Genomic DNA, 23128 nt, shown 5'->3' with positions numbered 1-23128 from the left:
TTATGTATTTCTAAATGCTCTCTTATTAAATTCTTTATAAGAGATTAACATTTTCCTAATAACAGAAAATAACTGGCCTGTTGTTTTTTGTCTCCTCCCCTCTTTAAGTAAACTGAATCAATTGACATACCTTACTTTAATGCTGTGTTTACTTTTGTATGTTTTTAGTTGCCATGTGGTGATATAGTGTTAAAGGCACTGAACCAGTAATCTAGAACCCTAAACTAATTTTAGGTGGGCAATCCTGAAATGGCAAATGGTGAAGTTTGCTTTCAGTCAATTTTGATTGAAAAACTATTGTCAATTGTTGGAAAAACCCATCGGCTCATTAATGCCCTTAAGGAAAGGAAATTTGTCATTCTTTGCCAGGTTTGGCCATCTAAGACTCTACACCTATAACAAGCCGCACTCAATTGTTTCAAATCACGACAGAAAGCAATTGAACATCATCTACTTATGCACTGGAAATGACCATACCAATCTCAGCCCTCTTGAACTTGCACAATTCTCTTTAACATTTGGGGCTTTTGTCAAAATTGGGAGAGTTGCCCATAGACTAGTGGAGCAATGGCCTAACATAGTCAAAGAATCATGGCACTTAGGCCAGCGTTACCATCCTTGACTATATCCCATCCCACCAGCAAGCCAGACCCACCAAAGGTGGTAGTATCACATGTACAATTGGGAGGATGTTGCCCTAGAAATCCTCAAAACATCAGATTAAACATGCAAGAAATCAGTCTGCTGAATACCAGCAGCTGCACTGATGTTCACCTCATTGGCAAGTACACTGCAAGATTTCCACAGGGCAGAATCCCAGACCTAATGTTCAACACCATTTGTAACACCTGCGATGCAGAAGTGGTCCATCTCCATATGCAGGAAGATCTGGAAGCATTCGGTCTTCATAGAATCCCTACAGTGCAGATAGAGGCCAATCAGCCTATTGAGTTTGCACTTACCCTCTGAAGAGTATCCCATGCCCCCCACCCTATCCTCAACCCCGCATTTACCACGGCTAATCCACCTAGCCTACACATCCCTGGAAATTATGGGGCAATTTAGCATGAGCAATCCACTTAGCCTGCACATCTTTGGACTTTGGGAGGAAACCAGAGCAACTGGCGGAAACCCACACAGATATGGGGAGACCATGGAAACTGCTCACAGTCAACCAATGCTGGAATTGAACCTAGGTCCCTGATGCTGTGAGTGCGAACCACCATGGTGTAATTAATGGCAAGTAATACTAATGTGGGGCAATGACCATCTTGAGAGAGAATCAAACCATCACTGTTTGACATTTGATTGTGTTACTGTCACTGAAACCTTACTGAAGGCTTCCTGGGCGTTGCCGTTGATCAGAAATTGAACCAGATCAACTATGTCAATACTATCTACAAGACCAGAATTTAGGAGTTCTACAGTGCTTAGCTCACATCCTTTCTCCCTATCTTTTCACAAGCCGCAAAGCACAAGACAGGAGCGTGATAGAATACTTTCCAATTGCCTGGATTAGTGCAGCTCCAACACCATGCTGAGTGCAACACCATCTGTTTGGCACCTTCAAGATTACACAAAAGCAAAGTGGCAATAGTGTGTAACATCTGTAAGATTCAATATAGTAACACAGCAACTTCCAAACCCGTTACCTCTGACATCCAGAAGGACAAGGCAGCAGATGCATGAGAGTGCCACCACCTGCAAGTTTCCTTCCAAGCTACTTGACTGAATAGTGAACCCTATCACTATTCCTTCACTACAGTGTCAAAATCCTGCAACTTCTTTCCTAACAGTACTGTAAGTGTCCCTATCCCGAAGGACTGTAGTAGTTCAGGTAGAAGCTCATCCCATCCTGTTGGCAATTAGGAATATGCAGTAACTATTGGCCTAGCCAGTAACATTGGAGTGGCTTGGAGGGAATCTTGCAGATAGTGTTGTTTCCATATAGCTGCTGCCTTTGACCTTTAGATGGAAGTAGTTGTAGGTTTGGCTATCTCAAGATCTTGGGTGAATTTCTGTGGTGCCAGTTGTAGATTATACACACTGCTGCTACTTGGTGTCAGTAGTGGAGGGAGTGGATGCTGTGCACCTAATGCCAATCAAGGGGTTGCTTTGTCCTGGATGGTGTCGAGTTTCTTGTTGGAGCTACACTCATCCAGGCAAGTAGGGAACATTCCATCACACTCCTGACATGTAACGTACACATGGCGGACAGGCTTTGGGGAGTCGGGAGGTTGAGTTACTCGCTGCAGTATTCCCAGCCTCTGACCTGCTTTTGTTGTCATTGTATTGATATGGTGATTCCGTTTGAAGTTTTGGTCAGTGGTCACTCCAGAATGTTGATAATTGCAAATTGTGATGGTAACACCATTGAATGTCAAGGAGTGATGGTTAAATAGTCTCTTATTCAAGATGGCCATTGCCTAGTATTTTGTGACGTGAATTTTACTTGCCACTTGTCAGCCAGACTTTGAATATTGTCCAGTTCTTGTTACATTTGAACATGGACTGCTTCAGTATCTGAAGAGTTGTAAATGGTGCTGAATATTGCAACCATTGGCGAACATCCCCATTGCTGATTTTCTGATGTAGAGAAGGTCATTGATGAAGAAGCTGAAGATAGTTGGGCCTACGACACTACCCTGAGGAACTCCTGCAGAGGTGATGTGGATCTGAGATGACTGACCTTTAACAATCACAACCATCTTCCTATGTGCCAGGTATGGTTCTAACCAGCAGAGGTTGCCCCCTGATTCCTATTGATTCTAATTTTGGTTGGGCTTCTTGATGTCATTCTCAGTTCAATGCAACCTTGATGTCGAGTTGTCACACTCACCTCACCTCTGTTCAAAAGAGTTGAATTTCAGAGGTTGTAATGAGGTTAGGAGCTAGATTGCCTTGGCGGAACCTAAACTTGATACCACTGTTGATGACACCTTACATCACTTTACTGATGATTGAGACTGATGGGCGGCAACTGGCAAGGTTGGATTTGACCTGCTTTTTTGTGTACAGGTCATACCTGGACAATTTTCCACATTTGTTGGGTAGTAGCCGGAGTTGTAGTTGTACTGGATAACTTGGCTAGGGAAGCAGCAAGTTCCGGAGCACAGGTCTACAACACTGTTGCCAGAATATTGTCAGGGCCCATAGCCTTTGCAGTATCCAGTGCCTCCAACTGTTTCTTGATATCACGTGGAATGAATCGAATTGGCTAAAGACTGGTATCTATGATGCTGAGGACCACTGGAGGAGGCCACCATGGATCATCCATGCAGCACTTCTTGCTGAAGATTTTGTTATGAATGCTTTAGCCTTATCTTTGGCACTGATGCACTGGGTTCTGCCATCATTGAGGATGTGGACATTTGAGCTCCTCCTCCAGTGAGGAGTTCAGTTGTCCACCAACATTCACAGCAGGATTTGACAGGTCTACAGAACTTAGATCTTACCTGTTAGTAGGGGGATTGTCTATCACTTATGTTGTTTGGCATGCAAGTAGTCCTGTTTGCTGGCTTCACCAGATTGACCTTTTTTTTTATTCGATATGTGTGGTGTTGCTCCTACCATGCCCTCTGTGCTCTCCATTGAACCAGGATTTAGCCCCTGGCTTGATGGCAATGGTTGAGTGGGGGATATGCTACACCATAAAGTTCAAATTCTGCAGCCTTTCTTTGCCACAACACCTCATGGATGCCCAGTCTAAAGTTTCTAGACCTGTTTGTCCCATTTAGTATGGTGATTGTGCCACACAATACGATGGGAGGGTATTTTCATTGTGAAAGTGGGACTTCATCTCTGCAAGGATTGTACAGTGGTTACTTTTAGCGATACTGTCATGGATAGGTGCATCTGCAGCAGGCGAATTGATGAGGAAGGGGCAAGAATGTTTTTCTGTCTTGTTGATTCGTTCAATGTCTACAACAGTGTGGCAGCTATGTCCTTTAGGACCTGACCAGCTCAATCAGTAGTTCTGCTGCTGTGCCCCTCTTGGTGGTGGAGTTTGAAGGCCCCCACCCAGAATATAGTTTGCACCCTTGCACTCTCTGAGCAACACTTGGAGGAAGTACCATGTGGAAGAGTACTGCTTCATCAGCTATGGGAAAATGGTACATGATAATCAGTAGGATTCCTTGCCCATGTTTAACCTGATGCCATGATATTTCATGTGGACCGGACTTGATATCGAGGCCTTCATGGCAACTCCCTCCTAACTGTGCTGCCACCACTCCTAGGTCAAGAATTCCATTTTTCTTCGTATTGCACTATTTTATAACGTTTTGTAAAAGCTATTATCACAGCACTGAATGGAGTGCACTCACTGCCAGTATAGAGATAGGAATGACATGATCAGCAGCAGCAATGTGGCTATATCAAAGAACTGGAGCAGTAAAATGAGTGTTTTTGAAACATTTTAAATGAATTCCATTCCTGGGATTGTGATTTGGTCATTGTTGCACTCCAAGTACTTGGCAACACTGCTACTAATCCTTCTCTGCCTCCTTCCTTCCTTCCTTCCTTCCTTCCTTGCTGTCTTACTGCTCACCATCTCAGAGAGCAAGGTGGCAAGTCAGGCAGTAGGGGAATTGGGAGCAGAGTCACCCAGGAGGGTTGCAAGTGGGATGGCAATGAGAATTGAGATCTGAAATGTGATGGGGGTGAGTTTTGGGTGGAGGTGGCCAAAAGAAGTGTGAAGTGAGGCAGCCAAGCAGCATGGAGAGTGGGAGGTTTAAGCATAGAGAGCTTCAGCCGGGCAGGGCTAGTGAGAATTCCTTGGGCATCAGTGGTATTACAAACATGCATGTGGATGGAGTCAGCTCCCACTTCTGTCTCTCAGCAAGTATTGATGATGTCAACAGTGCCAACCTCCCCTGCAAGTGTGGTGTCAGGAGATGCTCAATTTTGTCAGTGTTGTGTGCAGTAACACTTTTTAATGTGAATAATTTCTTCTGATGTGCTTTATTTAAATATAAAGCTTTTAACAATTTTTTTGATGCATAAAATTATTTTTAATTTCAGGTGTACTTGGCAGTGGTGATGGAATAGCGCCTCCACAGAAAATACTGTTCCCTGCAGAAAAAATCTCCCTGAAATGGCAACAACTGCACAAAATAGGAGCTGGCCTCCAAAATCTGGGCAACACCTGCTTCTTAAACTCTGCACTGCAGTGTTTGACTTATACGCCACCTCTTGCAAACTACATGCTTTCCCGGGAGCATTCTAGAACATGTATGTACCTGACAATCTTTCTGTATTGAGTTTGATTGCTGCTTCACCTTTTGTCTCCCCATATCATATATCCATTTAAAATATTTGGAAAACACTCATTTTACTGCTCCAGTTCTTTGCGCCACATTGTTGCTGCTGATCATGTCATTCCCGTCTCTATATTGGCAGCAAGTACACCCCATTCAGTGCTGTAATAATAGCTTTTACAAAATATTATCATGATGTGGGGAGACAAAAGTTGAAGGAGGGGATGAGTTACCAATTTCCAGAGTTGTTGAATGATGTGAATCAGCCTTTGAATCCAGAGTTTTCACTTCCTAAATTTGTCTTTTTTATAATGAGAGTTGAGGGCCTTGCTGGCAAGGTCAGCCTTTATTGCCAATCCCAGAGGCAGTTAAGAGTCAACCACATTGCTGTGGGTCTGGAGTCACATATAGGCCAGACCATTCGAGGATGGCAATTTTCTTCTCTAATGGTCATTAGTGAACCAGATGTGTTTTTCTGACAATCAACAATGCTTTCATGATCATCAGACTCTTAATTCCATGTTATTAAATTCCGATGCCACCATCTGCCATGGCAGGGTTTGAACTCCGATCCGCAGAAACATTTTCTTGTTCTCTGGATTAACAGTCCAGTGATAGCACCACTACACCATTGCCTCCCAATGACACATGTCTGGAGTTCTGCTGGCATGCCTGACATCAGGATATCATTGTATGGATGTCATGTGCATAAATCGCTGACTAGGTTAGGAAATAATGAGGACAACACACTTGCAGTTACACATGTAAAATTTGTGCTGTTACCCAAAAGGCATCCAAGTTTGGGCAAGTGAGGCAAATGAAATGTTCACCTTTGTTTCAAAGTGAATGGACTCTCAAAATAGGGAAACGATGCTAAAACTATACAAAGCACAAATCAGACCAAACCTGGCATTCTGAGAGATTCTTTAGACCTCGTATCTAAGGAATGATAGAGTCATAGAGATGTACAGCACGGAAACAGACCCTTTGGTCTAGCTCATCCATGCCGACCAGATAGCTCAATCCAATCTAGTCCCACCTGCCAGCACCTGGCTCATATCCCTCCAAACCCTTCCTATTCATATACCCATTCAGATGCCTTTTAAATGTTGCAATTGTATCAGCCTCCACCACTCCCTCTGGCAGCTCATTCCATACACGTACCACCCTCTGCATGAAAAAGTTGCCCCGTAGGTCTCTTTTATACCTTTCCCCTCTCCCCCTAAACCTATGCCCTCTAGTTCTGGACTCCCCCACCCCAGGGAAAAGACTTTGTCTATTTATTCTATCCATGCCCCTCATGATTTTATAATCCTCTACAAGGTCGCCCCTCAGCCTCAGACACTCCAGGGAAAACTGCCCCAGCCTATTAGCAGTATGGGTTTTTTTAACTTCGCTCTCTCTCTCTCTCTCTCTCCCCCGCGCCGGCGCGCACGCTGTCTCTCGGCTCTCGCACCCTCTCCCCTGCTCTCTCTCCCCCTCTCGCGCGCTCTCCCTCGCTCGCTGTCTCAAAAAAGGAGCTGCCTGTTAACGGCCCGAAACTTTTCCCTCCTCCATCTTGGATTACTTGATGTATTGGCGTTGTAGGCCATCCAAAGGAAGTTCACTAGGGTAATTAGGATACAGGTCGTTCTGCAATTACATGCGTTTTGTTAATGCAAATTTGCTGTAATGCTATTGATAAATTGGGGGTAGTTTCTAAAGTGTGATCTTTTAAAATATGTGTTGGCTGTAACGTGATCACATCACCAGCACTCTTTTAGTATGCTGTTTCTAAAGTGCGATTTTTCTATAATGCGGGGTTGCATGAGAGCGCAACCATGTTATGTGAGAACTATCATGTATAGAGAAATCAAGTAGGTTGGGTTTGTACTCATTAAGTGTAGAAGAATGAGGGGAGACCTTATTGAAATAACGTAAACTACTTAGGGTAGATATGAAGAGGTTGTGTCCCCTTTTTTAGAGAGCTTAGGAACACAAGGCAAGATCTCAAAGTAAGGAATCCAAAATTAAGACTGACAAGGAATTTCTTCTCTGAAGGTGCTGAAGCTGTGAAATCCTTTACCACAGACAACACTTGATGCTGCATAACTTAGTATCATAGCATCCCCACAGTGCGGAAAGAAGCCATCATGTCTGCACTGACCCTTCAAAGAGCAGCCCTCTACAGCATCCCACCCAGGCTCAGAACCCTACCCTAACCCCAACCTCCTATTTCCCATGACTAATCCACCTAGCCTACACATCGCTAGACACTATGGGCGATTTAACATGGCCAATTCACCTAATCTGCACGTCTTTGGACTGTGGGAGGAAACCGGAGCACCTGGCGGAAACCCACACAGACACTGGGAGAATGTGCAAACTCCACACAGTCACCCAAGACTGGAATTGCCCCTGAGCACTATTAGGCAGCAATACCAACCACTGAGGCACTGTGCTACCTGATATATATGAGGCTGAGATACAGATTTTTAATTGTTAAGAGGAATCAAAGGTTATAGGAATAAGTCAGGAATGGAAATGGTTCTCAGCTCAATTGAATGGCAGACTGGACTTGATGAATTGAATAGACTACCTTTGCTCCTACATCTGATGATTTACCCTTAATGAGTTACTTTGTAGAATGAATACATTTTGAACAGCATTCTTCTCTGCCAATCATCCAGGGGAATAGCTGAGAACAGGTGAAAGTTGCACATAGTGGATGGAAATAATAGATCAGTACATTAAGATTCTTTCTGCTGATTGGTTTGTTTGTATATAATGATTAATGGTGTGTGCATATTGAATAAGGGTAGTCAGAGGTCACTGACAAGACTGCTGTTTTTGTTCACAATGTGGAGTTCGTTGATTTCACAGTTCCATACTTCCTCAAACCAGCAGTGGTGAGTCATTCTTTATTTTTATGCTCGAGAGCTTCAATCTGGAATTTCGATTTAGATAAGTGCATCACTTGGGTCTCACTAACCCTATATGGAAGAATAGAGTTGATTGAAAGCAGGGATCTACAGCCTTTTAACTCAGTTTGTTGATGTTTGAGGAGCCAAATGTAGGTCGGCAAGGGCTAATATAGTGGAGATCACAAATGAGCATGGGTTTGAATACATACAGCAAAACCTTGGTAAGATTGGAATTTACAGAAGGACAGACTGGAAAGCCAGAGTTTAATTGGGTCTGGAAGTGGCAGGCAAGACTGGCAATCTTACATAAATAAAAATAAGTGACTCTGTGATTGAGGGGGTGTGGGGTGTAGTTCAACTTGAAGCTGAACAGGATGTGACAGTTATAGACAGGTTGGTTTAACTTTTGTGCATGGTGAGTTAGATGGAATCCAGAGATTTTTGCATGGCCAATAGTAGCAAAACAGCCTCTCAGTCCAGAGGTGATGGAAATACATGGATTGTGGAGGTGTAAAACTAACTGTCCCTGCTATCAATTTGGAAGATCTCCTTATGTCTGCAGTTCATGGTACAGTAGGGCTGCATGCAGACGAAGAAAGAACCAAAGTTAAGTTCTCGGGGATATTTGAAGAGAACTGCAAGGTCAGAGATGCAATTCTTAGATGCATTGTTTAGCCAGGTAAGAATGGACTTTTTAAAGAGCAGATCTACACAGTGAAACAAGGAGAGAAGTTGGAGGAATGTAACATAGTCAGCAGCACCAGACTTAATGCACTTGAAGAAACAAATTACCAAGGTTTCAGAGGATATTAGAAGGAATTTAAGTTAGGGACACTTGACACTTTTGATGTTGAAGATGTTAGGATGATTGTGGGAGAATTGGACATTCTGAAAGATGACTACACTTGCTGTCATCTTAGAACAAAGAAAATTGAGTGAAAGATGTTAATTGACAAAGGTGGAAAGGTCATCCATATAGCTATATACTTGTACAAAATTGTTCTGACTTATTGCTGTGAAGCAGCATATCCTCTTCTTCACTTTAAGCAAATAATAATTGTAACTCATTTTCTTTTGCAGGTAATGAACAAGGATTTTGTATGATGTGTATGATGCAGAATCATATTACCCAGGTCTTTTCCAGTTCTGGAAATGTCATCAAGCCTATGTCTGTCATTAATGACCTCCGACGTAAGAATTGTTTATTTCCTTGAAATAACTAACTCCATTAAGCGGTCAAAATAACAGTGTTTTGCAACCTCCATTATCTCTCACGGTGTGATGTCACAAAATGTTGAAAATTAGTAGATAACATTTATACCCAAATTTTGATCATTCAAGTATGCAACAAGAATATTCCTCATAAAGGATTGAAAGCTAATCCAATATATTTAACATAAACGAAATGTAATCTTTCATGTGCAGTAATGTTAGTTTAGTGAGGAAGAGAATGGTATTAATGAGCTATGCAATAATGTTTTACAGAATTTTGGCTGTTAAATGAAACATGGATAATGGATGTTCCACTGTACGTGTTGAATTTTAAAGCCTTAATGCCTTTCATGAGTTGAAATTACTGATTTATAATTTTTGTGAAAATATGGGTGGACTTGCATAATACACTTCTTCCAAAATCCTTACTTGAAACGTTCCCAGTTTCCCTTGGAACAAAATGGAATTTGATTTAATAGTCCCGCTAAATCAGTAAATCTGATATGGGAGGGATTCTTAAAAATGCTGTACCAGATACAAGCTAAGATTAAGTATAAGGAAGTTTTGATATACAGATTTTTTTTTTGTTTTGTGAGTAAAAGAAGCCTCATTAATTAGCTTCATTTATATTGTGTATCAACCCGAGACTTTCACAGAACCCGTGACTTCCTATCTGTTATCTCGGGGGTTTCTTTTGAAATGGGCATGCTTGGTGTGCTGGACTGTGCTTCTGTAGACCTTTATACATGAACACTAACTTATCACCTCAGTAACTTATCATTTTATCTGATTTTCACCAAACTTGATCAGTGATTTTTCTCTTCAGACTCGTGGTACCTTTTGATAAATCAGTAGGTGAACTGGATACAGCACCTAAGCACTGACTCGTGACCTCAGTAAGTTAGACTTTATTAGATTTTTACCAAACTTATAAGGAACTTCCTCTACACTTAATGCGTTCATTAAAATGGGAGAAACTTTGCATTTGTGATACTGATTTGATCCCTGACCAAAACACAAATTTGCAACTTGCCAAATAATACCAAAATGCATAATGCAAAATGACATGCATACACGAAAGTGCTAAAACACATTTTTTGCGAGTACTGAATTGTTGAAAATCAGGCTTTCTTTTAAGGACAACATTCTTATTCTCTTTATACTCTCCTCTTAAATTTTCTGGCCTCCTGACTCTGTATGAAATATAATTTTGTGCTGCAGAATATTGAAACTTTCTGAATCATTAGTATAATTTGCTACAGGCAAGAAAGTGAAGAATTTATTTTAAGTCCTCTGAAAAACATTTCAGGATTTAAAAATATAATCAATGATGACAATGTAGAAATCCATTCTTAGTGTTAATTAAAGAAAAGCTGCTTTCATTATTGCAAATAGCTTATTATTTGGGAAGATTTGGGATAATGCAGCAAAATTAGGCTGTCCAGGGTATGGTTGCTTGGCATTTTCCTATATCAATATGGTGTGAAGTTTTGATGCTTAAGAAGTATCATCAGTGGCCACTATTTAGTGGTGTCACTTGTTGTCAGTGCTTTCAGTGCATTATTGTCAGCCAACTTTTTTTTTGTCCAGTGAAGTCTACTATAATAAGTATTATGTAGGGCATGCAAAATAAAAACACTTGGCAAAGAATTTGAATCTGACCAGAAATAGATGGAGGACACTTGGATAAAAGTTTGAAATTACAAGAACGTGCACACTCGATGAAAGAATTAACCTCATTTGCTGATCATTGCAATGATGACAAATCGTAGAAAACTATGCATTTTGAAACAAGACAAAATCCAATTCAGCCACCAAGCACTTTATCAGCCTGCTCTAAATCATCAACAAAGTGACAGAAGATATTGTCAACAGTTCTCTGCTCACTGATGCTCAGATTAAGTTCAACCAAGGCCACTCACTTCTGTTTGAATTGCAGCTTCAATCCAACCTTAGATAAGAGTTGAACTTGATTGGAAGTGAGGATGACAGGTAGCGATTACTGAGTGTCATATCAAGGAAGCTTGGCAGTATTGGGGCTAATGAGAATCTGGGAAAACTCCACTGGATGGAGTCATACCTAGCACAAAAGAAGATAGTTATGGATGAGGCTAATCATTGCAGTCCTGGCACATTGCTACAGGACTTCTTCAAGGTTGTGTCATAGGCCCAGCTTTTTCTGTCTTTCACCAATAACCGTTCCCCTCCCCCTCCCATTGTAAGGTGAAAATTTACCAATTAGCATTGCTAACAACAGCAACATTGATTCACCAGGCATCCATCATTTCCTTGAAATTTGTCTGTCGCATGAAACACTTAGCATTTGATGCAACAGGTCTTCCAGTCATCTCTATGTCCAAATGTAGCGCAGAACATCAAAATTAATAGTCCCCTTGAGAGTCTATCTGCAGACCAGGTATTTAGGTGTTTAAAGAATCTGAAAGTCAGACAGTCTCATTCATTCAGATGGAGACCTCAGAGAATTTCTTCATCTTTGTGCCTGTGACTGCCCACACTGCTGTTGCTTCTCTCCTCCAACCTCAATCTGTCCATCCTGTGAGCCTGAGCTAACCCCAACTTTGGTACTGTGGCAGCTGATCTTGGGTGAGAGTTGTTGAGTGAAGCCTCCACTACTTGTTGCTTTCCTGCTCTACCTTGTCCAGGTTTTGGTTCCATGTGATGGTAGTGGAACCAGTCAGAATATCTGTTTCAACCCCTCCAGTCATAGGTACCTCCTTGCTGCTCTTCCATTCATAGATTTAGTCTCTTGAGGAAAAACAGAAACTAGGCAGAGGTAACAGAATGATTGGAGGAGCTGCAGCAGTGAGAATTAGAAACGATCTGTGACTTGAGCAGTTCTTCTCAAATTATGTTTCCCTCACATACAGGTGTGACTTTTCTCTCATTTGTTACCCATCATTGGAATTTCATATTTTTCTACTGCAGAGAACAATGAGCACCACCATTCTGCAAGCACCCCTCCAAGACCCCCACCATCTTGATTTGGAACTTTGTCACCTCTCCTTCACTGTAGTTGAGACAATATTCTTGATCTTCCTAATAGTGCTGAAGTGTGAATTTCAAGATCGCTATCATCTTCTGAGGATAATTAAGAATGGGTAACAAATGTAGCCTTACCAGTTATACCCACATCCTGTGAATTTTTTTTGTAAATTTAACAAATTCTGTTTGGTGTTAGCTTAGACCAAAACCTGTGCATGCTCTTGAAAGAAAAGGCAAAGTTGCCATAGTCCCAGAGGATCATAGAGCTATTCTACCACTAGAGAGCTGACTAATGATGAACCTCAGTTTAGTCTGAGGTTCGTCATGCCCCAGAAAGAGAGAGAGTGCAGTTGAGAAGGTGAGCTTTCAATAATAGCCTCAACCAGTGCAGGAGTTGAATTTACGCTGTTGCCATCGCTCTGCATCACAAACCAGTCATCCAGCTAACTGAGCCAACCAACCCCCAAGCATTTGAAACACGCTTTCTATTGCATGCTAGTGTCAGTTTAAAAGATAAAGTAATATCTGTCTAATTGGATTAATTGTAGTTACGGCATTATAATTCATGCGGTTATCCATTATATTTAGTCATTTTGCATTAGACATTATGAATGATATCAGTGGTTTACACTTTTCTGGTTGACATAGATAGGTGTGTAAAGCAACACAAGGATGTCATATAAATTGAAGTGGTATAAAGGATGAGCTCTTGGAAAGGTTAACTCTCTTGGCCACTAAATAAAAACAGTAAATGAACCACTCAAAGAAATTCTCTCAGGGCACTTCTTGATAACGCAATAAACCAGCTTACCTTTGATCTACCACCAAAGTTGTAATTGCTATTTAACACAAATTGTTTTAGTACCAAAATTTTTTTTTAAAGTCCTGACTATTTCTTCTGTTGAAACTGCTAAATCCTCATTCTTCCAGTTTGTTACCGATGCAAGTAAACAGGATGTGTACCTGAAAATTGTTTCTACTCTGTTTTTAATGCCAGTAAAAATCTGATTGAATAATAAATCAGAAACATTGTTCGGATCTGACACCGTATATTTCAAGAATTTCACTTCATAGTTAGCTTTTGCTGTTTTTTGGTTCTAATGTATTGGTAATACTCAAATTGCAATTTTCATTACTTATTGTGCAGTGAAGTGTCTGAAATATGTTTAATTCCATGGGTTTATTAGCTTAGTTAAGACCTTAAACTGTCAGTAACTGCCAGAGTAGTTACTGTGACCATCACATATATAATACGATTGAATATGTACATTTTTTTATTGCATTGTGAGTCTGGACACCTGTTGGCTGTTAGATTCCAATATTGACCCATATGGTATACAATAAGTTGTGGTCAAGTCAATAATGAGTCTTTCGATTACCTACGACAAGTATTGGATTGATTTGATATACTCATTGGAATTTTCCACTCCAATTTGATTTTATTTGTGGAAACACTTAATTTTGCTGCTTTTATTCTGAAATATTACTTTGATCAGAGTATTGATTTTGATATAATACCCTTCAGACAATCTGTATGATTCTGTGCAAATGATATTTCCTTTTTCCTTGAGGGTATGTTCATTTCCAAGCTTTGACAGCAAGATTGTTTGATCTAGAATTCACAGTTAATCCCAATCCTGAAGTCAAAAATTTCTAAAATTTGCAATAAGTGCTTTTGGATAGTAATGAACAGTGGACTCTGGCTAATTGTTGTTCTTTGGACTTAATGTAATGACTTCGGAAGGTGAATAGAATATTGGTATTCGTTGTAAGGGGAGAGGAGTATATAAGGAAGTTTTACTCCAGCTTCCAGGATCCATGTTTTGTCTTTTCTTTTTGAAAATTTTGAAAAATATGTTAGTCGTTCAAAAAAAGTTCACTCCTCTAATTACTGGAATAGAGGGCTTCTAATGAAAGGTTGAACAGGTTGTGCCTTTATCTTCGTGTTTAGAAGAGTGAGAAGTGAATCGTCATAATAAAATATCTTAGATCCTGAGGGGGCATAACAGAGAAGGTACACAGAGGACATTCCCTCTTGTGGGGAAAGGCTATACCCAGGAGAGAGAGTTGTAAATGAGAGGTTTTCCTTTTAATTCAGAGATAAGGAAATTTTTTTTTCTGAGTTAGTTTATGGAATCTTCTTAGAAGGCTGTGTAGTCTGGATCGTTGAATTAATTCAAGGCTGAATTAGATTTTTTTTGATAAGACGGGAAATTAGGGTTATTGGGGACAGCGAAAAGCTGGCATTGAGACCTGTTTGATCAGCTGTGAATAGTGTTTTCAAATACAGAGCAAACCCAAAAGGCCAAATGGTCTATTTCCATGCCTAAGTCCTATGTTCTCCGAGCCCTCATTGACTTCATACTGGAATTGAAACTTATGACTTGTAGTTGCATTCTTCTGTTACCAGCCTAAGTCATTGAGATCAGGCTGTGACTTTCCCCACAGGTGAATAGCTGCTTCAACTGGTTCATGCAACCTCCCCCTTTAAGATTTGTAATCAATGTCATCATGTCGACAGGCTATTAGACATAGAGTGATTCAGAGCAAAACTTGATCCTTCTTCGATTATTGAGTCATAGAGATGTATAACATGGAAACAGACCCTTCGGTCCAATTCATCCATGCCGACCAGATATCCCAACCCAATCTAGTCCCACCTGCCAGCACCTGGCTCATATCCCTCCAAGCCCTTCCTATTCATATACCCATCCAGGTGCCTTTTAAATGTTGTAATTGTACCAGCCTCCACCACTTCCTCTGGCAGCTCATTCCATACACGTACCACCCTCTGTGTTAAAAAGTTTCCCCATAGTTCTCTCTTATATCGTTCCCCTCTCACCGTAAACCATGCCCTCTACTTCTGGACCCCAGGAAAAAACTTTGTCTATTTATCCTATCCATGCCCCTTCATGATTTTGTAAACCTCTATAAGGTCACCCCTCAGCCTCTGACACTCCAGGGAAAACAGCCCCAGCCTATTCAGACTCTCCCTATAGCTCAAATCCTCCAACCCTAGCAACGTCTTGGTAAATCTTTTCTGAACCCTTTCAAGTTTCACAACATCTTTCCGATAGGAAGGAGACCAGAATTGCACGCAATATTCCAACAGCGGCCTAACCAATGTCCTGTACAGCCGCAACATGACCTCCCACCTCCTGTACTCAATACTCTGACTAATAAACAAAAGTATACCAAGCACCTTCACTATCTAATCTACCTCTAATGACTCTATGAGTAGATTGGACATGTTGCAAGATTATGTTTCACCAGGAGTCATTGACATAATGGGGAGTGAAAATCCTTGTTTATTTCTTTACCCTAGCTCTCATGCTAGTTCAGAGTATTGAGGACAGTTGTGCTTGTGGCTGCCCTGTCTATGTTCAACCAATTCAACACAAGTCATTGTTACTCCCTTTCAAACTTGTGGGCATGATAAAGAAGGTATCCAGAGGGTTTGAAGTGACAGTAAACTTAGAATACGATTTAGATAGATAATTTCTCTAAATAATCTGAATATTAGTATCAATTATTTAAATTTTCATTCTTTTAGGAATTGCAAAACATTTTCGATTTGGAAATCAGGAAGATGCACATGAATTCTTACGTTACACTGTTGACGCTCTCCAGAAAGCATGCCTAAACGGAAGTAACAAGTGAGTACAAAAGAAACAAAAATTTGAAGACTTAAAATAACCGTTTCTTCATTTTCAGTTGCTATTTGTATCTGAAGAAAGGCTGTTTATATACTGCATTGCAAAATATTCCTGTGCAACAAAATGTATTAAACAGTCATAGTTTGATAATGCCAGCTTAAAAATACAAAGAAATTGGATATCACTTCCGCAATTGGGATATGTATAAGTTTTTTTATATAGATTCATATCAATTAAAATAATACTTGGCAGAGTTCTTCACTTAAACGTCAATGTTTCTGAGTAAAGTTTCCTTCACTGCAGTCAATCTGAGGTGTGTTCTATAGCTCTGTCTGAGGATCGTTTGGAATATGTGGGACACTCCCCATTGCTGAATCGCCGCAGTGAGAGCTCATATTGAGAGAATCATTAAAGTTACATCTTTCCAATCACTTTCTTCCACTTTTGCTTTCCCTTGTTCCACAGTTTGGAAAGGTGACATCTGTATTTGTTATTTTCTGATGATTTGTGGATGATTGGGAGCTTGAGTTAAATCCTCAATAGCAATAAGTCATGTTATGAAATATATTAAACTAAAGTATTTAATTTTAACTGAAGTTTGATTGGACCTTTGAAAAATATATGGATTTGTTCTTTTCATTACTTCTGTAGATTGGATAGACAAACTCAGGCCACCACAATGATATATCAAATTTTTGGAGGTTACTTGCGATCGAGAGGTATGTTCCATTTATTTAATTGCTTTTATGTGTTCATGATTTTATGAAAATAGATACGTATGCAAATTAAACATATACCCTCCATTATTGCTGTAATCAGTCAGCACTGTTATATATTTACTGCATTCCATTAAATGGTTGAATGTTTATAGTGTTCTTAAATGAATTTATATATTGTCTGGCAGAACATTTTTAACAATGTTTTCCTATTTTAGTAAAATGCTTAAACTGCAAAGGTGTTTCTGACACATACGACCCTTACTTGGATATTGCTCTGGAAATAAAGGTATTGTTATTCTTTGTTCTCTGCTAGCTGCTACAATTTACAATTTTTAGACGCTATTTCTCCGTTCTAAATTTGTACTGCATTTGCTAAGAGTGGGTTTTGTACTTTTGATCTAGAAGTGCACATTCTTCAAACACTCCATTTGGAGAAATGACACTACTCCGATGTAACACTTGTTCTAACTATTGTAAACAATGCCTGCAGTTTAAGCAAGCATCCCCTGATGTCTGCAGATAGTTATGTAGAGAGGTCTTAATATTTGCGTAGCAGTTGGCTGAATCGCATTATGAGCAAACTATATATTAAAAAAGTCCTTGATTTTATACATCGTAGCATGTACTTATATGTGTGTACAAAGCAAGGAATTTGTTAAAACTTATAAATCCAATCTCAGCACCAGTATTTTGCATTAAATTTAGACGGATGTCAAGACTTGGAAAGGAAGTTTGCAAGGCTGAAAAGTTTTTAAAAAAACACAATGCTATGGGGAGAGAGTGGAGTGGGACAAATTCGTTAGCTGTTTCAAAGAGTTAGCACAGGCATGATATGCCTAACTTCTCTCTGCATTGTTATTTGGTTCTATTTTGGCATGCAACAATGACAGCTATTCTAACTCTTACTAGATCTTTATTACAGATAAGTAGCAAAGGACTATTTGCTGGGAAATTTGCTGGAGCTTCTCGGGAGGATTTAAACTAGTAATGTTGGGGGTAAGGGGGTGGGACCAAGGGAGATAGTGAAGAAAGAGATCAATCTGAGCCTGATACAGTTGAGAATAGAAGCGAGTCAAACAGTCAGGGCAGGTAGGGACAAGGTAGAACTAATAAATTAAAGTGCTTTTATTTCAATGCAAGGGGCCTATCAGGAAAGGCAGATGAACTCAGGGCATGGTTAGGAAAATGGGACAGGGATATCATAGCAATTAAAGAAACATGGTTCAGGGATGGGCAGGACTGGCAGCTTAATGTTCCAGGATACAAATGTTACAGGAAGGATAGAAAGGGAGGCAAGAGAGGAGGGGATTGGCATTTTTGATAAGGGATAGCATTACAGCTGTGCTGAGGGAGGATATTCCCGGAAATACATCCAGGGAAGTTATTTGGGTGGAACTGAGAAATAAGAAAGGGATGATCATCTTATTGGGATTGTATTATAGACCTCTTAATAGTCAGAGGGAAATTGAGAAACTAATGTGTAAGGAGATCTCAGCTATCTGTAAGAATAATACGGTGATTATTGTAGGGGATTTTAACTTTCCAAACATAAATTGGGACTGCCAGAGTGTTAACGGTTTAGATGGAGAGGAATTGCTTAATTGTGTACAAGACAATTTTCTGATTCAGTATGTGGCTGTACCTACTAGAGAAGGTGCAAAACTTGATCTACTCTTGGGAAATAAGGTAGGGCAGGTGACTGAGGCATCAGTGGAGGAGACTTTGGGGCCAGCGACCATAATTCTATTAGATTTAAAATAGTGATGGAAAAGGATAGACCAGCTCTAAAAGTTGAAGTTCTAAATTGGAGAAAGGCCAATTTTGATGGTATTTGGCAAGAACTTTTGAAAGCTAATTAGGGGCAGATGTTCGCAGGTAAAGGTACGGCTGGAAAATGGGAAGCCTTCAGAAATGAGATAACGAGAATCCAGAGAAAGTATATTCCTGTTAGGGTGAAAGGAAAGTCTGGTAGGTATAGGGAATGCTGGATGACTAAAGAAATTGAGAGTTTGGTTAAGAAAAAGAAGGAAGCATATGTAAGGTATATACAGGATAGATAGAATGAATCCTTAAGAGTTATAAAGGCAGTAGAAGTATACTTAAGAGGGAAATCAGGAGGGCAGAGAGGGGACATGAGATAGCTTTGGCAAATAGAATTAAGGAGAATCCAAAGGGTTTTTACAAGTATGTTAAGGACAAAAGGGTAACTAGGGAGAAAAATAGGATCCCTCAAAGATCAGCAAGGCAGCCTTTATGTGGAGCCACAGAAAATGGGGGAGATACTAAACGAGTATTTTGCATCAGTATTTACTGTGGAAAAGGGTATGGAAGATATAGACTGTAGGGCAATAGATGGTGACACCTTGCAAAATGTCCAAATTACAGAGGAGGAAGTGCTGGATCTTGAAATGCATAAAGGTAGATAAATCCCCAGGACCTGATCAGGTGTACCCTAGAACTCTGGGAAGCGAGAGAAGTGATTGCTGGGCCTCTTGCTGAGACATTTGTACCATCGATAGTCACAGGTGAGGTGCCAGAAGACTGGAGGTTGGCTAACGCGGTGCCACTGTTTAAGAAAGATGGTAAGGACAAGCCAGGGAATGATAGACCAGTGAGCCTGACGTCGGTGGTGGGCACATTGTTGGAGGGAATCCTGAGGGACAGGATGTACATGTATTTGGAAAGGCAAGGACTGATTAGGGATAGTCAACATGGCTTTGTGCGTGGGAAATCATGTCTCACAAACTTGATTGAGTTTTTTGAGGAAGTAACAAAGAGGATTGATGAAGGCAGAGCGGTAGATGTGATCTATATGGACTTCAGTAAGGCATTCGACAAGGTTCCCCATGGGAGACTGATTAGCAAGGTTAGATCTCATGGAATATAGGGTGAACTAGCCATTTGGATACAGAACTGGCTCAAAGGTAGACGACAGAGGGTAATGGTGGAGGTTGTTTTTCAGACTGGAGGCCTGTGACCAGTAGATCCACAAAAATTGGTGCTGGGTACTCTACTTTTTGTCATTTACATAAATGATTTAGATGCGAGCATAAGAGGTACAGTTAGTAAGTTTGCAGATGATACCAAAATTGGAGGTGTAGTGGACAACGAAGAGGTTACCTCAGATTACAACAGGATCTTGACCAGATGGACCAATGGACAGCGAAGTGGCCGATGCTGCATTTTGGGAAAGCAAATCTTAGCAGAACTTGTACACTTAATGCTAAGGTCCTAGGAGTGTTGCTGAACAAAGAGATCTGCTGGAGTGAGGTTCATAGCTCCTTGAAAGTGGAGTCGCAGGTAGATAGGATAGTGAAGAAGGCATTTGGTATGCTTTCCTTTATTGGTCAGAGTATTGAGTACAGGAATTGGGAGGTCATGTTGCGGCTGTACAAGACATTGGTTAGGCCACTGTTGGAATATTGCGTGCAATTCTGGTCTCCTTCCTATCAGGAAGATGTTGTGAAAGTTGAGTGGATTCAGAAAAGATTTATAAGGATGTTTCCAGGGTTGGAGGATTTGAGCTATAGGGAGAGGCTGAGCACACTGGGGCTGTTTTCCCTGGAGCATCGGAGGCTGAGGGGTGAACTTATAGAGGTTTACAAAATTATGAGGGGCATGGATTTGGTAAATAGGCAAAGTCTCTTCCCTGGGGTCGGGAAGTCCAGAACTAGAGGGCGTAGGTTTAGGGTGAGAGGGGAAAGATATAAAAGAGACGTAAGGGGCAACGTTTTCACGCACAGGGTGGTATCTGTATGGAATGAGCTGCCAGAGGATGTGGTGGAGGCTGGTATAATTGCAACATTTAAGAGGCATTTGGATGGGTATATGAATAGGAAGGGTTTGGAGGGATATGGGCTGGGTGCTGGCAGGTGGGACTAGATTGGGTTGGGATATCTGGTCAGCATGGGACTGAAGGGTCCCGTTTCCATGCTGTACATCTCTTCTGACTCTATGACTCTATAACATAGATGCTATCCGAATTAACAATCAGACAAAACATCCTAAATACTAATTCATAATTTATGATGCAGTTTGTACTAACTCAAATGATATTTTGCAAAACATTTGAAGACTAAAATCCTGTATACAAATTACAATCTAAGAAGTGAAATCTGGTTGGAGGTGGGGGAAACATTTTTAACAGTGAATACCTGTCAGATTGAATACCCTGTAAATACTCAAACATAGAGTAGTACAGCACAGAAACAGAACCTTCAGTCCAACTTGTCCATGCTGACCAGATATCCTAAATTAATCTAGTCCAATTTGCCAGCATTTGGTCCATATCTCTCTCAACCCTCCTATTCATGTACCCATCCACATGCCTTTTAAGTGTTGTAATTGTACCAGCTTTCAACACTTCCTCCAGGAGCTCATTCCATACACTTACCTTCTTCTGTGTGGAAAGATTGTCCCTTAGGTCCTTTTCATATCTTTCTCCCCTCACCTTAAACCGGTGCCCTCAGTTTTGGACTGCCTTACTTTGGTTGTTCACCCTATCCATCCACCACATGATTTTATCAACCTCCAAAATGTCACCCCTCAGCCTCCAAAATCTCAGGGGAAAACAACTTGTCCCTATTGGTGAAACCTTCCAACCCCAGCAATACCCTTGTAAATCTTTTTGTATGCTTTCAAGTTTAACAACATTATCCTATAGCAGGGGAGCCAGAATTGAACACAGTATTCCAAAAGTGGCCTAACCAATGTCCTGTACAGCTGCAATATGACATCCCAATTCCTATACTCAGTTCACTAACCAATGAAGACCAGTATATCAGACTCCGCCGTCACTACCGTGTCAACCTGTGGCTCCACCTTCAAAGGGCTATAAGCTTGCATCCCAAAGTCTTTGTTCGGCAACACTCCCCAGGACTCTACCATTCAGTGTATCAATCCTGCTCTGATTTGCCTTACCAAAATGCACCACCTCACATTTATCTACATTAAACTCCGTCTGCAACTCATCAGCCCAACTGATCAAGGTCATGCTGTACTTCACTGCAAACTTACAAGCCATTCTTCCTGTATTCACAAAAAAATGACAAACCAGCCCTCCAGTCCGCAAAACAACCCTCCACCACCACTCTGTCTCCTGTCTTCCCGTATGCGACTTGCTTAACTAAAAGATGTGTATTTCTGATCTACATTACCTTGTTTCTAATATTATAATTAGACCAGTGCCAGTTAAGTTACTGGTGATTTATGTGCTTTAATTCAGCTGTAGTTTGCACATGATGGAATTCAAATCTAGATTTTCCTGAAAGATTGCCTAAAATTCAAAATGATCTATGTCATTTATATTTTTGATGCAGATGTTCTGTTTTAAACTTCCAAAATCGAAACTTACTTCAGTTCTCATTTGAAAATACTTACTGTCTTTTTTAATTATCTGTGAAAAATTTTAACTATTTTATAGACTGCACCAAACATCACAAAAGCTCTAGAACAATTTGTAAAGCCAGAACAACTGGATGGTGAAAACGCCTACAAATGCACGAAGTGAGTCAATGTTCTCATTACAAAAATAAAGATTTGTTCATAAGTTGCTGAAGAGCTCTTTTGTGTGTAACATACTAATTTCCTCCTGACCACCACGGTGACCTTCCAGAGACATTGAAGCATTCTGTTTGTGATGTCTTTGTACTATTTAACCAGTTGGTAACACAGCTTGCTATCTCAATTTTGTCCAATTTATTAGTCTGCAACCTTGTTTGCTTTTCTGCAGAATAGATACAATGTTTAACAAGTTTTCTCAAGTACAGCCTTAAAACGACTAATAAAACAATATTTAAGCTATGCCAAGTGGTAACAAGGCATAATCATGATGGATTTCTTGTGAAATATTAGGCAGTATGTTTGCCTTCAGTTTTAAATTTATAAATAATCATGTTGATGCATAAAGTATTAGAATGCATACTGAATCACTAACTTAATGCTCACTCACCAATTATTCCTTCACCAACATGAAGCAGCTCATGAGAGCACTAATTGCATCTTTTGCAATTTTAGTGCAACCAGCCAAACAGTTTCTAAATTTCAAAATTGCAGTTTGTATATGTGATTTTTAAACATGTATATGTATGTGTATTTTGCAAAGTAATAAAAATTGGATAGGCTGGGTATAAGTATGCAATTAATGTCACAAATGCTTGTCATGCTTCAAATTTGCCAGTGCAAAATCATTTTGCTACAGAACTTGGAAAAACGTATAAAATGCAGCTATAAAATATGTATATTTATTCACTAAGCTTGTCATCAAATTTTAAAATCCATGCCCAAAAAACATTTTCATTTATGTATTGCATGTTTTTTTTTTAAATACTTTTGGGAAGTTTAGAATTTAAACTTCAAATGAGGGAAATGTCAGTGAT

The 23128-nt window shown here is 40.2% G+C and overlaps 1 protein-coding gene across 6 annotated transcripts in view; it reads left to right on the top strand.

Moving 5' to 3' along the window:
* usp42 (ubiquitin specific peptidase 42) overlaps nt 1-23128 on the top strand; it is a 105218-nt gene that overhangs the window by 23917 nt on the left and 58173 nt on the right. For 5 of the 6 annotated variants that reach the window (XR_011954941.1, XM_072559800.1, XM_072559796.1 and 2 more), the window contains exons 3-8: nt 5023-5232; nt 9242-9352; nt 15930-16032; nt 16684-16751; nt 16967-17037; nt 22174-22256. Coding sequence is in view for 5 of the 6 variants with exons in the window: in XM_072559800.1 (XP_072415901.1) it covers nt 5023-5232; nt 9242-9352; nt 15930-16032; nt 16684-16751; nt 16967-17037; nt 22174-22256 (646 nt within the window). In the remaining variant the exon portion in view is untranslated. Of the gene's footprint in view, nt 1-5022; nt 5233-9241; nt 9353-10234; nt 10270-15929; nt 16033-16683; nt 16752-16966; nt 17038-22173; nt 22257-23128 lie in introns of those variants that run through there. The other variant, XM_072559801.1, reaches the window with a different exon arrangement.

The sequence above is a fragment of the Chiloscyllium punctatum genome, chromosome 40, assembly GCF_047496795.1.
Source record: "Chiloscyllium punctatum isolate Juve2018m chromosome 40, sChiPun1.3, whole genome shotgun sequence".
Classification (NCBI taxonomy): Eukaryota; Metazoa; Chordata; class Chondrichthyes; order Orectolobiformes; family Hemiscylliidae; genus Chiloscyllium; species Chiloscyllium punctatum.
This window is presented reverse-complemented; position numbering and strand designations above follow the sequence as displayed.